This window comes from Crocodylus siamensis, chromosome 9 (genome assembly GCF_052110815.1).
Source record: "Crocodylus siamensis isolate JL-2025a chromosome 9, ASM5211081v1, whole genome shotgun sequence".
Lineage (NCBI taxonomy): Eukaryota > Metazoa > Chordata > Crocodylia > Crocodylidae > Crocodylus > Crocodylus siamensis.
The window spans coordinates 72,360,640-72,376,339 of NC_143403.1; the positions used below are offsets into that span (position 1 = coordinate 72,360,640).

Sequence of the window (15,700 nt, forward strand, 5' to 3'; positions counted from 1 at the left end):
GACCATAATCTGCCTTTAATGTAGTTCTGGAATTCACATATTGTACTCTGCCTCCTGAGGCTCCTTTCTTAAACTAGCAACTTCACTAACTACCATGGCAGTGTATCCTCCATAGGAGAGACTGATCTTCTGAAGGTACATGTCATCCATGTGTACCAATGAGGAATACAAAGCAGTCTTAGTCTTTCTAAAATTGCTTTCCTTAGTCTTTCTAAAATTGCTTTCAAGTAGGTGAAAGTTCTTAGTGGCTTGACTTTAAAGTACTGTATTTACTCAAATGTAAGGCAAGGCTTCCCCCCAACCAGTGGGGGGAAAAAGACCCTTGTCCTGCGTTCACACATGAAGTGGAGGGGAGTGCAGGGATTGCTGTGGCTTTGAGTCTGGCCCTGAGCCCAGGTCAGGGCCAGACTCAAACCTGCAGCAACTTCCTGCCCCGACTTCTGCTTCTGTGCTGCAGCTTCTGCCCCTTGCCCCCTTTACTGTCAGGTGCAGCTCTGTTTGGGCTGGGGTCTCTCCCAGGCAGGGAGCACGTGGAAAATCCTTCCCCTACCTGGCTGATCAGTGGTGCTGCTACTGCTGCATGGCCAGGGGAGGGCTGAGCTTCCACCTCCTGTGCTCGGGGACACTGGGATGGAGCAGTCTGACTAGCATCTGAGAGGAAAGTGGGGGAGAGGAGGCAGAGACTGGGGGCTGGGGGTGTGAAGGGGCAGAGACTGGGCTGGGGGGTGCAGGAAGCCTGCGGGGTGGAAGAAATGGGTGGGGCAGAGGGGAAGGGGGCCACCCCCCAGCCACTGCTTTCCCTGTTGTAGCAGTGGGGGTGGGCATTCAAGACAGCCCTCCAGTGCTTGCATCTTATACCTGGAAAACTACAACAAACATATAAATTTTCTATATACAGGCTCTAATTGTTGGGGGTCATCTTATATTCAGACTCATCTTATGTATTTAAGTAAATATGGTAATAAATATCTCCAGGAGAGAAGAGTCTGGGTATTTACCAGGAAAATGAAATCACAGACTTGTGAACAAGATCTGTTTTGCTTTTTAACATTTTTCAGTTTTGGAGGTAACCAAAAAAAAAAAAAAGAAAGAAAGAAATCTTGTACAATGCTTAATGTCTTCAAAGTGTCCTGTGTGCATTAATCAGAGTTGCCATGATGCTAATGCTAAAATTTGGATGACTTTTTGTCACTAGATTTACTTTCCATAATTATTTTGAGGGAGAATGCAGTGATGCCTGAAATTGGGTGATAGAGCCAGCAATTTTACAATGAGCGGAGTGGATCATTCTCTCATGGTCTCGAGACATGTTGATTCCAAAGCTATGAATAACTTGCTTTATGTATGTATGCTTTTGTTAGATAGCTGTGTTCTCATGGCACTAAGTAAAGAGTGCATTCATTATCTGTCAAATTTGACCATCAGGGTTTTGATTCATATTTCAGTCCAGTTACATTCCTGATTCATTTTTGGGAATTATTCTCAATTATCTTGCAATCGTAGAAGTCCATATCAGAATAGTAAGCAAGAACCTGGCACGCTTAGTTGACTTGGTGTGGAGCAGCAGTGTGTCCGCCTCTATAAAGGGTATATTCATAAGGTGAACTTTGATTAAGGTGGGGAGGAATGGGAGATCAAACAAGAATGAAACCAACTTTCTTTTTACATAAAAGGAGGGGAAGCATCTGAGAAACAGGACTAGAGACCTTTTCTCATGAGGAGGTACTCCATTAATATAATCTGCCATCTACAGTTTTTAGTCTGGCGATGAACAATGTTATAAATTGTCTCTATTAGTACAGTCTATACCATTATGAAAGGGTACCAAATAATATTGAAGAATACAGCAGATTTAGGCTCTATTTTAGTTGGTAAATTTGATCATCTTTAAGGCATACAGGAAGAAGTAGACTGTAGGTGATACTGGACTGAATCTCCACTGTACATAGAAGCAGAAGAAACGTGTGGTGCAATCTAGCCCTGCTGTGAAGTGGGGTCTATTACCCTGGGCAGAGCATTGTGCTAGTAAGGCTACACAGCTCATTCGGAGCTAACTTGGTTATCTCTGCGTGGCACTGTTTTGCTGTGAAGACTCATCCCTTATGACTAAACACAGGGCCTGTGTCCTTATGGTATCCTCGCACACACTCTTGTGTTGATGGAACTTGCTGTAAATGCTGGACTCTACTGCATGTGAGCTCTGCTTTGAGCACTTCCCAGATTGGCAAAAATGAAGAATGTAGCAGAATTTCTGAGTAAGAACTGGAAGTAAGGGAGAAGCCAGAAATTCAGCGAGCATGCTGTTGGTATTAGCTGCCAGGACACTGGTGTGTGCACATTTCTTTTCATAGAATAAAGTCACAAGCTATGATTTTGGATTTTTATAAATTACACTACATTATTTTTAAAAACGATCAAAAGATGAAGATGAACCTAGGACTTCCTTGCTAGAGACTTCACAGCACGGGAAGGGTGTTGCTGTATTCTAAGCAGTAGCTTTGGTCAGGTCCATTTTTGCATAACAAGCATACATCATCCCATGCTTGCTCTTGGGCAATCTGCAGGCAGTGCGGTCCCACAGTTGATCAAGGGAAATCTTTCAACATCTGTGCAGAGAGCAGTCTAATACATGCTTTTATTTTTTTAATTGCTGATCAGCTATTGTTTCCCTCATAACAATAGGCCAGGAACAGAAATCTGAAATTAACATTTGAAAATCTGCAAACTTCAGATGGACAGTAAATGATTCTGAAGCACTTAAGTAGCAGAGTTTTAAAATTAAAGCAAGAGAACCTGAACTTGTCTTACATGTTCAGGCTGTTATAAAAATCAAAACTTTTTTCAACCAAGGCATCTCCTTTTATGCAATCAAATGCTAATGAAAATGTCAGACTTGTGTGCTGTGACAAAGTAGCAACAAGAACAACTGTGGCTGTTTACTTTTCCTGCCTCTAGGCTTTAAAAAACATTAAAACATCTGCTGCTACAAGAAAATGTGTTTTCCCAAATTATTTTGAGTTCTTTATTGCATTTTGAAAGCCAAAAATGTCTTGGTGTCGTCTCCTTGTTCCTGGTGTATTACAAATCAGGACATTACCCTGGATGCACTTGAAATCGCTTCATATAGGGTGGGGATGTCAACTAGCGTAATGCTTTCATGTCTTGTCATAAAAGCAGCGCTGTCTGCCTCCAATTCTAGATTATTCTGGACATCTGTCTCACAAGGCCATTCTGCCTTTCTGTGACCTGAAATTATTTCCAGTTTCCATTAAAGTGCATTGTTTTTAATACCATCTTTGCTTGCAGGAAGCTGAATCCAAAGGGAAGGTTAAAGTTGCATATGTAATGCTATACTTCTTTATTTAGGTGAATCTGTGTCCGTTATTAAGCACACAGATCCTGTTCCTGATCCTCGTGCCGTGAACCAGGACAAGAAGAACATGCTTTTCTCTGTAAGTGTTTTATTTGGCTGGGGAAATAAGTGCTCTGCAAAGTCCTAAAACTAAGCTGTGGAGTTTTCTTGCTTTGTACTGTACCAGCATAAACTGCTGCCTGCACCAAGCTCATCAGATTGCTTAGGAACCAGGAGGAATCCTATGCAACTTAGTTTAATACATCTTAGGGAAAGGGTTTACTTAAAACCAAAAAAACTAGAGAAACCAAGCATATGTGCTTCAGTACACAATTGTGTCCATCCTAGAAGAATTTTCACAAAGTGTTCGGGTGTGACCACACTCTTAAATAAATGCTGCTTCACTTCACCCCTGCGAACTATTGATGTTTCTTACAAGACTGATATGAAGTGACTATCCTAATTTAGTACAATGAAACCAGTAGGAGCCTTTAATGCAAGTCATCTTTGGGTGTTTCACTGTTTTTATGCAGAAGGATACCTTCTTTGAAACAGACCTGAATGCTTTCAAGATTAATAAATAACTGAGTGCTTCTTGATTTTTAAGAGGTGTTGCTTTCCCAGGCTTGACTATCAGTCTCAATAATGTTGTTATACTTGCAGGAGGCCTCCTGTTGGAATAGACGACCTGGGGGGGTTGTGGGATCTTCATCCTTAGAAGCTGTTAAGAGCAGGTTATTCACAAGCGCTTGTCTAGGCTGGTTCAGACCTGGATGATCCTGCCTCGAGCAGGGGCTGGCCTAGGTGACCTCAAGACCTTCCAGCCCTACTTCTCTACAATTCTATGAGTAGAAGGGCACTTAACATGAATAAAGGGGGGCAGACTTGCATCTGGCCGTGTTGAGTTCCTTCCTCGCTGTTTGAACGGTAAAAGTTGCAACTGCCATAAGCTCCTTGAATATACTGGAGTTGTGCTCAGGCCGTTGTGGGGGGGGGCTGTGAATTTGGACATGCTGCATAGCATTTGTTCAGACTTTGTAACTGAGAGTCTGCATTTGAATACTGACTTTCTGGGTTTACCAGGGGAATGTAAAGGTTGAAAAAAGAAATGTAGCTGAAACTTACAACTTCTGGGTTCATTAAGGTACTTTTATGACCTAGATGTAGGTGCAAATGGCTGGTATGGGCTTTTAATGGATTGCATTTCAAAAACATTAAATAGCATTTTAAAACTTAACATGGCTAAAGGCAGTGACATTTTTGTCTTGCCCATTTAAAGTTTTGGGACTCACTGATGTGCTACATGTTTTATAACAAAAAGCACTTTCTGTGCAGGGGTTCCTGTTTCTAATTTTTGTGACCTAAAAAAAAGGTGAAGGGGCTAGCACAATGTAAAGAGTGCAGTTGATTTACACCAGTAGTTCTCAACTTCTTTAGGGTGCTCCATTGCTCCAGTGAATTGTGGCATCCTATTTCAATAACTATTTTTATTGCACCGTTTAAATGCAGACCCATGGCTGTCCAAATAGAATCCAGGATAATTTATCAGGAACTGATAAGTGAAATGTATGAATTGCATGATCTTTTGTCTCCTAAATTTAGCTAAACTAAGAGCAGATGATACAAGCCAAATCTCGACTAGTTTGAAAGAACCTGACTTCAGTAGAATCACAGATGACTTAGGAAGCCTTCTTCCTTTTGCCTCTTCAGGGTACCAACATAGCTGCTGGGAAAGCTATGGGAGTGGTTGTCGCCACAGGAGTAAACACTGAAATTGGCAAAATCCGTGATGAGATGGTAGCTACGGAACAAGAGAGAACGCCACTGCAACAGAAACTAGATGAGTTCGGAGAGCAGCTCTCCAAGGTCATCTCGCTCATCTGTATTGCTGTTTGGATAATCAACATTGGGCATTTCAATGATCCAGTCCATGGTGGTTCCTGGATTCGAGGAGCCATCTACTACTTCAAAATTGCTGTGGCTCTGGCTGTTGCTGCTATTCCCGAAGGCCTGCCTGCCGTCATTACCACCTGTTTGGCTCTGGGAACCCGCAGGATGGCCAAGAAGAATGCTATTGTTCGAAGTCTGCCGTCGGTGGAAACCCTGGGATGTACCTCTGTTATCTGCTCTGACAAGACGGGTACTCTGACAACCAACCAGATGTCCGTTTGCAGGGTATGGTGAAATGCTTTATTTCTTCTCTGCTTCCTTTTCTCCACAGGTTCTCTAGTACTCGGTGTCCTCTCATGTTAGAGTGTTTGGTAATGAGAACATTCTTGTCCTTGTAGCATCATCATGTTGTTTTATTTGCTGCAGTATGATTTGACTTTCAATTTAATTTCCACCATGCTTTTTATATTTAATACTCTCATCTTTCCCTTATTTGGTAATGGCTAAAAATAGTTGTATGCACACTTGAAGGGGGGGCTCTGCATGTGGAAGTTCTTCCCATTAACTGCTTATATGCCACAGTTGAATTGCACAGTCACTTCCCTGTCTACAACCAGTCCACAGGTCCAGAAGGGTAGAATAAAGGATATTTCACATAGAAGGTTTCCTAGGTCCTTTTACCATGTGTCTCAAATATTGTGAAATGTTTATAGAGCAGGAGAATGCTACCATTTCTTACTGTACCATGTATGATGAATGCTTTTTGACTTGCTCTGCTAGGGACAGCAGTTGCTTCCAGCCCTGGTACTAACTCTTGATTGGCCAGTCTTAAAGCTAGATACAAAACGGAGCACTAGCTGAAAAGCAGCAACTTTCATGTGCACGTAACTGCCCCCAACACTGCCTCTTTCAGCCATCTTCACTCTTTTTTCCCTCTCCTCTGTAATTCATCAGTACTGTTTCTTCCCCACTCAAATTGCCTTGCTGGCTGGCTGTGTCAGAGATGAGACTTGCAGCTCCTACCAGTGAGTGAGAGGAAGGGTGGAAGGTATTGCATAGGCAGGACTCTGGTGGGCCCAGTGTCAGACTCTGCAGAAAGCTGAACTTCCCTTGCGTTTCTGCCGTCTTCCCTACCTAGCTTTATGCTCTGGGATTAGAGACTGCTGCAGCATTTCCAGCACGTTCTATAGCACAACTGGTCTGGCAGCCCAGAGTTCAAATCAGCACTGTCTGCATTGCCAGCGTCACCTTTTGATGCTTGTCTTGCAGTTGAGTAAAGCAAATGATTTCGATTACTCAAAAATCAAAATGCTAACGTTGAATCACCGTGGCATAGAATTGTGTTCTGGCTTATGGGCAGCATGGTCTGTTGCTAGTCCTTCATGCCTGTGTGCACTTGGAAGTCTGAGGAGGGATTTAGCATTTTGTATTAATTCAGGTGAAAAGCCTTTTGCGTGGGCAGATATTACAGCAGCAGAGCAGCTGTATTGCATCACTTCAGAGTTATCCAGAATCACATTGCCATGTTTAAGATTTGGGTCCATTTTTTGGAAAAGCTTATAACTCAGAGCATCACATGCTCTGTTACTTTCATGATTAATGGCAGATTTTTTTCTTCCATTTTTAATTGGTGTTTGCTGATGTCTTGCTTGCTAGTTTGCCACAGTTGAGTATTATAGTATCTATACCTAAGAGAGACAAAGCAGCTGCTCATCAGTATTCAGGAAGAGGTTACTTGCAGTGGGATTGCATAACTGCCCTGCTCTTTGCAGGGATTCTTTCATCACTCAGATGCCAAAAAGCAGAAAGCTTCCTTGTTCGCTTCTCATTCCAGTGCTTTCAGATTAGTTTATAAAACTTTTTTTGGAATGCAATATTAGGTGTCCTTGTATTTAGAAGGTTAAGTGTTCTGGATCCTATGTAGTGCAGTTTGCTCTGTCAGCGGTGTCAAATAAATTGGGTAACTTACGTGGAGTCTTCACAGTAGATTTTAACGTGGCAAATGCATCCTAGCACATGCAAGTAACATGTGACTTTGCATAAGCAAAGAGGGTGCTCAGCTTTTCAAGAAGTGCTCAGCTTTTCAAGAAGTCTTTGCCCTGTTCCATTTGAGATTTATCTTCTGCATAGTGTGCTGAAGCAAGTGTAGCTCGAGGAATTTTACCCTAAAATATTTGTATCTTTGTTCAGTACATGTTTTCAGGGTAACGTGCACAGTTGTGAGGGTGTTTTTCCCTTTGTTCCTCCAGTTTATGGCTGCAGGGTGGTTTTATCCTTGACTGCATCTGTGAGCAGAATACAGTGAAAGTGTTTCACTTCATTTCTACTTTTACCCTTTTGAATACTAAGGGGTACAACTGTTGCAGTGTTCAGGTGGGGTTGGGGATTTACCCTATTTCAGTTGAACTAAATGGCCCCAGTTTAACTTGCTGTGAGGGAAGAGTGGGCAGCTGGGCAGGTTACCATGGAGCAGCTGCTATGTGAGAAGGCCCTGCTCTCAGAACTCTTTGATCATTTCTCCTTTCATCTAAATGTCTTTGTATTACATGCCTAATATCACAATTGCCCCAATTTGAATCAGTTAAGTATGAGTGTGCAATCCATAACAATTTCATTTTTGTGAACTTTTGTTACAGATGTTTGTCCTGGATAGAGTAGAAGGAGACAGCTGTACACTGAATGAATTCACTATTACTGGTTCAACATATGCTCCCATGGGAGAAGTGTAAGTACTTTTTATTCATGCAAAATGCCTCTGGACAAACCATGGATAGATAACCCCTTCAGACTCTGGCAGCTCAGACTATATGGCGATGCCTGATGCTTGTTAATATAAAAAGGGTTCTCAGCCAGCCAAAGTATGCATATAAACCCAAGACTCAAAGTATTTAGGCCTAGAATTGTATGTTTTGAAACATTAGATCAAATGGTAAATTGAAATCCTAGAAAACCAAAATGTCACAAAGCATCCTCAGAACACAGAGTTGATGAAATCTTGGACATAGTCATCCAAAGAGTCTTCCTTTGTGAAAGTCTTCTAGGCTTTAGTTTATTAAATCACTAAAATATTTCAGTTTGAAATCTGTCCTTTTATGAGAGCTGAATTCTAGGTCTGAATAAGTAAATCTTGACTCAGCAACTCGCATTTTGGTAGGCAATCCACTAACGGTTTGTTTACATTCCTTACTGGCTTTCAGTTGGTTCCTTTCTAAGACTGTAAATCTTCAAGTTGCACAGGTTCTGGAATGAACCTTTTCAAACAATGTCAAGAGAACAGCATCTCTAGTACCTGTGGGGTCAGCAGTTCAGCATTTGGATCCTTTTTCTGGTATTTTCTACAGCTTTTTGGTGTGTGCTTAATCTGAATTTATATACTCAAAACCTCTGGCTTTGAAAAAGTGTGGGTGACTTCACAGGCTCCACTGCCAATGTTAATAAACAAGTGTAAGATTTAAATGTAGGGTTGGGAGACTCTTTCATCCCTAATACTTTGGGAATGCTAGAATTCTACTCCAGGGCAAGAATCTTGTCATCAGAGAACAACTGAGCAAAAGAAAGTGCAAAAAAGTCTTCAGTAGTTGGTCTTGGGGGTTTTTTTGGGCAGTTGAGATACTTATGAGGATTTAGTTAGAAAACTTTGCTAAGGAGTTGAAATATACATTCTGCTAAATTTTTTTTTAATACTTTTCAAAGATCTTGTAAGATTTCTGGCATATCTCCAAAAAGTTATGCATGTCCTAGCAATATCAGTAGTAATTATCTATTACTTTTCACAGCAGTTTGGGACTGTAGTGTTCTCAACATTGAGAAGTCTTAATTCCCTGAATCTTTCTTTTTTTCCAAAGTCGCTTGCAAACTAGACCTTGAATTTCTGCTTCAGCAGATAAGCTTAGGCCATCAGATCTTTTGTGGCAATTTCCTTTTACGTAAAGGATTTGTCATGTACTTGAATGGAGTTTTTTAATATGTCTGTTCGAATGTGCCCGCTGCAGTGAGGGCTGTGGAATGCCAGCGTTAGTCAGGTGTCAGGTGTATGTCCTTCGGAGCTGTCACCTGGCCCGTGGGGCTCCCAGAGGGGCTGGAAGTTTGGGGTGGGACCCACTGCCCAAAAGGGGAGTCTGGAACCCCCCTGGGAGCTGGTGTCTGTGGCAAGGGGCATGCAGTGGCTGTGTTAACCCTCGGGGCTCCTGCTTCATGCAGATCAGCTGGGGATAAGTCAGTGACTGCCGGAAAATGGGGGGAGATGTCAGGATTTTTATTATTTTATGTAAAGTATGAAGGTGGGCACTTCACTCTAGTTGTTATAATATTACCTTGCCTTTACCACCAGGAAGTTAGCTAACGTGGGTAAAATACTTTGTGTTAGGAGAGCAAAAAAAAAAAAAAAAAAAAAAAGGGGTTCCAAAGCTTGTAGAGTTTGCAATGCTGCAGAATAATGCTGGAAGCTTGCTGTGTAGCTTGAGTTGCTGTGTGTCTACCTTAAGACTTGCTAGATAGAAATGGCCTTATTTTTTAAGGAAAGCCCTCAAGGGAAAAATGGCTGTGCTGGTGGAGAGTTACTGTTGATTAACACTGGCAGTGGAGGTCCCCCGTATTCCTTAGGTTATAAAGAGTACTGGGCAGCGACTGCCATGTCTCAATAATTCTTCCTTACTACTCTAGAGGTCTGCCGGTGTCCCAGAAGGTGGGTCTGTGCATTAATGTGATTTGTTCTGATTGTGAAAAATGCAACTCTGATGTGCAGCTGTTGCACGTACAAGATATCATGTTGTCACAGTGCAACAGACCACTCCACACCCGTCTCAAGGGAGTGCTAATGTTCATAATCAGTGGTAGATTACTGTGGAAGAGAGTTAGACTTTCCTCTCCGGTGGAAAAAGGGGTGCTCACTTGCACTCGTGTGTTTAACTGGTCTGAGGCTCATGCACACTATATACTAAACGGGCTTTTTAAGTGTCTCAATTTAGGGCCCGCAGATTGGCCTAGTCCATATGTAGGGATATATAAACAAGATATGCAACAAAACCAAGGATGTTAAATTCTTTTTTTTTTTTTTTTCAAACCATAGCATCGCAGCTGCTTTCTTCTGTTGCCTGGGACTTCTCATTGGTTTTCTGTCTTCTCTTGCATAAAACTCAAGCTCATGGCCCTTTCTAGGACCTTCAGGCTCTGCCACTGCTTTCATTTTCTCCTTTACTCCCTCTTTAGAGCGAGAGCCTAAAAGGGAAAGTGGAATCGGAGGCTAATTAGCCATATGATTAAGGCTGTGACTGGACTGGGAATTGGGGGAAGTGTTTTATTCCTCTTGGAGCTATGAACCACCCATATTGCCTTTTACAAATCATTTAACTAGGCTCTTACTTTTTATCCCAGCATTTTTAAAATATCTCCTTTCTTTTGCTTACCTACCAAGTCATTTCTCCCTCAAACCTACTGCTTCCAGGAGTTCTTCCCAGCCTTATTTTCAGCAACAATCACCTTCCTTTATCAGCACTCCTGTTTCTGAACTGTTCTCGTCTTTGTCTTGAGCAAAAGAAATGTGTCTTTTTGGTACTAAAAATGTAGATTGTATTTTACAGCCTAAATAGTTTCTAACAATGGTGGGGAGGGGGGAAGAAATGAAAGAAACATGACCCATTGAAACTGAAAATTGTCACTGCAAGGAATGAAGAAATATATCTTAACGCTTGACTCCTTTGTGGAAAAAGGAGAATAAAATAAAACCCAGGCAAAATTTTTCAGTCTATTTGCTTAAAATCACCATAGCTTTAAATGGAGCTTTGATCAGTAACTCTGCCTTGTCCCTTCAGGATAAACGGTGTGCGTGGAAATCTGGAGTAGGTGTCCCGCAATCGCTATACGGCCTCATGTTAGACTCCGTGCTGAGCACCGACTAGACCGTGTTTATACCGTTCAATGCATAAAGGCAGTGACCAAGGAAGGAAGGAGTGAGATGCAAGAGCATAGAATTGTGATGTGACTTAATAACCTTGTGCTTCCATTCCTTTTTTGGACAGGCACAGAGACGACAAACTTGTGAAATGTAGTCAGTTTGATGGCCTTGTAGAACTAGCAACCATCTGTGCACTTTGTAATGATTCTTCTTTGGATTATAACGAAGTAAGTATGTGACTCTGATGCAGACAGAAACCAGAATGAAGTTAAATCTTTGTTTTTTGGCCTCATTTTGTGTCTTCCTCAGATGGCAGGGCCTCCTCATTTCAGTGCAAGACCCCAGGCCTGAGCACCATATCACAATATTGTGGTCACTCCACTTGTCTTCTGATGAAGGGAGAATATTTAATCCCTTGAACTGGTTAATGCTACGCTTTTCTGGCAGAACAGTGTTGAGCAGTGCAAGTGTTAAAGAGTGAGATGAACCTAAATCTGAGGCCTGTCTTCCACTTCATTGTGTGAGGGCACTGCCACTAGACTTGCCTTGCCTGCCTGAGATCTTGGCTTTTTTTAAAGTAGCTACTTGCACTGTTCAGGATCTAGCACTGGGAATGTAAATAAGTGAAATTCTTGAAACAAGAAATTTTTGGCGAGTGGCACTTAGGTGCCTTTAAAAAAGTTTTGCCTGATTTTACTGTCAGGTTCAACAGTACTTGCCAAGCATTGTTTCCCTTTGTTATATCACTGGAAATCTCACTGTGGTGACCTGCCAAAAATAGTGGGGTTTTTTTGTATAAATATATGTATTTTTATAGTAACTCCATTCTTTGTTTATTTGAAGGCTAAAGGGGTATATGAAAAGGTTGGAGAAGCTACGGAGACTGCACTCTCCTGCCTGGTAGAGAAGATGAATGTATTTGACACGGATTTGAAAGGACTTTCCAGAATTGAACGTGCAAATGCTTGCAACTCGGTCAGTGCTTTCAGCTAGGCTACTGCAAACAAAGCTTGTTCCCAGTTCTGTTTGTTGTAATCTAAATGCAGCGTTACTGCTTGTGTCCCTTGCACAGGTCATAAAGCAGCTTATGAAGAAAGAGTTCACTTTGGAGTTTTCGAGAGACAGAAAGTCCATGTCTGTGTACTGTACCCCAAACAAACCAAGCCGGACATTGATGAGCAAGATGTTTGTTAAGGTGAGCTCAGCTCACTAGAAGTGCTGCTCTGAAAGGCTGTGGAAGCTGCATGATTTAAAGTTGTGCTCACATTAACTGTCGCTGAACTGTTAGAATGAATGAGAATCTAGTGCTCTCTCTCCCAGAGATGGGCAACTTTGACTAGTGTTAAATGGTTCTGTTATAGAAAGTAACTGTGCTGGCTGGCTTTGCTTCTGTAGGGTGCTCCTGAAGGTGTAATCGATAGGTGTACACACATCCGTGTTGGAAGCACAAAGCTACCCCTAACATCAGGAATTAAGCAGAAGATAATGTCTGTCATTCGAGAGTGGGGTACGGGCAGAGACACCCTGCGTTGCTTGGCTCTGGCAACGCATGACAATCCACCAAGGAAGGAAGAAATGAATCTCGAGGAGTCTGCAAACTTTATTAGTTATGAGGTTAGTGCTTCTGTCTCCTCTGTTTCAACATTTTCTTCTGGCTGAGATATGGCAACTCATTGAGTTAGGTGGGGTTTTTCTGGTAGTCTAAGAGTGGTCCAGAAATGATGCAAGGGCTGAAGATTTCTTAGGGTGATGGCTTTTCACTGGACCAACTGTATAGGTGAGAGAGAGTTTAGACAAGCTTTCAGATGCAAGGTGCTGATCATCAGGTCCCGTGTTGGGTTGGAAAACTTGTCTAATTCTATCCCAACTGTACAGTTAGACCAGCGAAAAGACATCGCCCTAAGAAATCCCTGCCTGCCTTCCCCCATGGCCAGCGCAGCTGGTGAAACAGAGATGGTCCAGGAGCAGTAGAAAATCTTGAGTTGAAACTAATGATTTTTGAGATGCTTTGGCATGCCATGAAATCAGTATTTACTGGCCTACCAAAGAAATATTTGTGAATATTAGTATTCATACTAAAACTCCATGCTTTCCTGTTTCAGACCAACCTTACCTTTGTTGGCTGTGTGGGGATGCTGGATCCCCCCAGAATTGAAGTTGCTTCATCTATAAAGTTGTGTAAGCAAGCTGGTATTCGAGTTATTATGATTACTGGTGACAACAAGGGCACAGCAGTAGCCATCTGTCGTCGCATTGGTATATTTGCGGAGGATGAAGATGTTTCTTCAAAAGCCTTTACTGGACGTGAGTTTGATGAACTTTCCCCAGCTGCCCAGCGAGATGCTTGCCTACACGCTCGTTGCTTTGCCCGCGTAGAGCCTTCCCATAAATCTAAGATTGTTGAGTTCCTTCAGTCTTTCGATGAGATTACGGCTATGGTAAGTAATTAGAAGTAATTAATTACTACTGTGTGTGTGTGTGTGTGTGTGTGTGTCTTGTAAAAGAAATGTCACTATTAAGAACAAATTGTCTAGTCAAACTAATGCCAAAATAGTTTGGCAAATTGTTGATTAACTCCCTTTTTGCATATGAAGGACCTTCATAGGATAAAAGACAAGTTCTCTAGCACTGGCCCAGAAAACTTTGATTCTCACTTGTCAGGGAAAACGTTTTCACCCAACTAGTGATGCTTTTGTCAATTGTTATTTCCATTTCCATTGTTTCCACTTAGAAAAGTACTGCAACAGTGCATTGTTCTTTAGCAAGTTAATTGTAAGAATTGCTTTATTGTTTCCATGCAGTTCAGCCTCGTTTCATAACCCTTACAAAATGTAGATGCTTAGAACGTGTTTGTTCCTTCAAGTACGTTGTGTATCATCCCCCCAAGCCTGTACAACAAAGGTGCTGCTGTCGCTTGAAACAGGCATTTTTTTGTTCAGCCCAGCAGGCGTGTGGCCTCGGAGCTGACGTGAGACTGGTGTGTTAGGCAAGGATAAACAGATTTTTAAACCAAATTACTGGCACTTGAGCAGTGGGGAGTCAGCTAAGTCAACTGTGCCTGCTGTAGTACACCTTGATTCCAGTTGTAGCCAAAATAGCAGCTTTGGAAGCACATTCTTGGTTCCGTGGCTGCAAAGGTCCCCTTTCTTACCTGGCTCTCTAATTCTGTTGTTCCCCTCTTCAGATTTCTTCACTTGGGTTTAAGCTCGCTGTCCTCTATTTATCTGAAAGCAGTGATTCTTGGCCAGGGTGCCACAGCACCCTGGGGTGTCCTGACAGCTTTTGAAGGGAAAGAGAAGATGAGGAGGATAAGGGCAGACTCTGGTGAGGAGAGTAAGTGCAGGCTCTTCCCTGCTAGCTTCTCCTCCTTCCTGACCTCTCTGCAAGTCCAGTAGATTTTTTAATGGGGTGCCACTCCATAGCGGGCACCTCCAGGCTAAGAAGGCCAAGAACCACTGCTTGAAAGTACCATCACCCATCTGCATCTCCTTACCCACTAAGTCGCCATTAGATCCCCCAAAGATATACAAGTGCCCACATACTGTTCTGTTTGCACTTTGTGTTTTAGACTGGGGATGGTGTCAATGATGCTCCTGCCCTGAAGAAGTCAGAAATTGGGATTGCTATGGGGTCAGGTACTGCAGTGGCTAAAACGGCTTCTGAGATGGTGCTAGCTGATGACAACTTCTCAACCATAGTAGCTGCCGTGGAGGAAGGGCGGGCAATCTACAACAACATGAAACAGTTTATCCGTTACCTGATCTCCTCCAATGTTGGTGAAGTTGTTTGGTAAGTTGAGGAAGTGACTTCATCTGAATGTTTTGCTCTAGCATGCTGATAACTGAACAGAGCAGATTTATTGGACGTGGAGGCTACATGTAAAAAAAAAAAAAAAAAAAAAAAAAAGGCTGCCTCCAAAATGTGTTTTAATTGTGAATCTACTACTCGAGTTTGTTGTAAAATTATTTTGATCTAACTAACATACCCATGAGTAACCTTGTATTTGTGTGTGTTCTTCTAGTATCTTCTTGACTGCTGCTCTGGGTTTTCCCGAAGCTTTAATTCCTGTCCAACTGTTGTGGGTAAACCTTGTAACGGATGGTCTCCCTGCCACAGCTCTGGGCTTTAACCCTCCTGATCTAGACATTATGAATAAGCCACCCCGCAACCCTAAAGAGCCGCTGATCAGTGGGTGGCTCTTCTTCCGTTATCTGGCTATTGGATGTGAGTAATACTGACTTTTATTTTTAAATTTTAAAATGTCCATATAGAACATCTTCCAGAAACCTGTTTGGAAGTTGCAGGTCTGGTGGTGTTTGGGACCCCAGTCCAGAACCACAGCAGTGGAGTGTACTGTTGAACCAGTGTGCTCCTTCTAGCCACTTAAGTCCAAGATTTGTGCTTTCTTTTGGCATCACTTGTCTGCAGTAGTCACCACGAGTTAAGCACAGCTCCTCCGTTCACACCGTTCTTGTTGCTTTGCTCTATTCTTGTAGGTAACAGGCAAAGCTGTGCCTGTAGGACTGCAAGATGATTTGCAGAGCTCTAACCAGTTGAATTCCTCA

The 15,700-nt window shown here is 42.3% G+C and overlaps 1 protein-coding gene across 5 annotated transcripts in view; it reads left to right on the forward strand.

Moving 5' to 3' along the window:
* ATP2A2 (ATPase sarcoplasmic/endoplasmic reticulum Ca2+ transporting 2) overlaps positions 1–15,700 on the forward strand; it is a 62,614-nt gene that overhangs the window by 37,188 nt on the left and 9,726 nt on the right. For all 5 annotated transcript variants that reach the window (XR_016444181.1, XR_016444180.1, XM_090062850.1 and 2 more), the window contains exons 7-16: positions 3,367–3,452; positions 5,063–5,527; positions 7,879–7,967; positions 11,260–11,362; positions 11,979–12,110; positions 12,208–12,330; positions 12,531–12,749; positions 13,238–13,573; positions 14,704–14,924; positions 15,157–15,359. Coding sequence is in view for 3 of the 5 variants with exons in the window: in XM_090062850.1 (XP_089918976.1) it covers positions 3,367–3,452; positions 5,063–5,527; positions 7,879–7,967; positions 11,260–11,362; positions 11,979–12,110; positions 12,208–12,330; positions 12,531–12,749; positions 13,238–13,573; positions 14,704–14,924; positions 15,157–15,359 (1,977 nt within the window). In the remaining 2 variants the exon portion in view is untranslated. The remainder of the gene's footprint in view (positions 1–3,366; positions 3,453–5,062; positions 5,528–7,878; positions 7,968–11,259; positions 11,363–11,978; positions 12,111–12,207; positions 12,331–12,530; positions 12,750–13,237; positions 13,574–14,703; positions 14,925–15,156; positions 15,360–15,700) is intronic.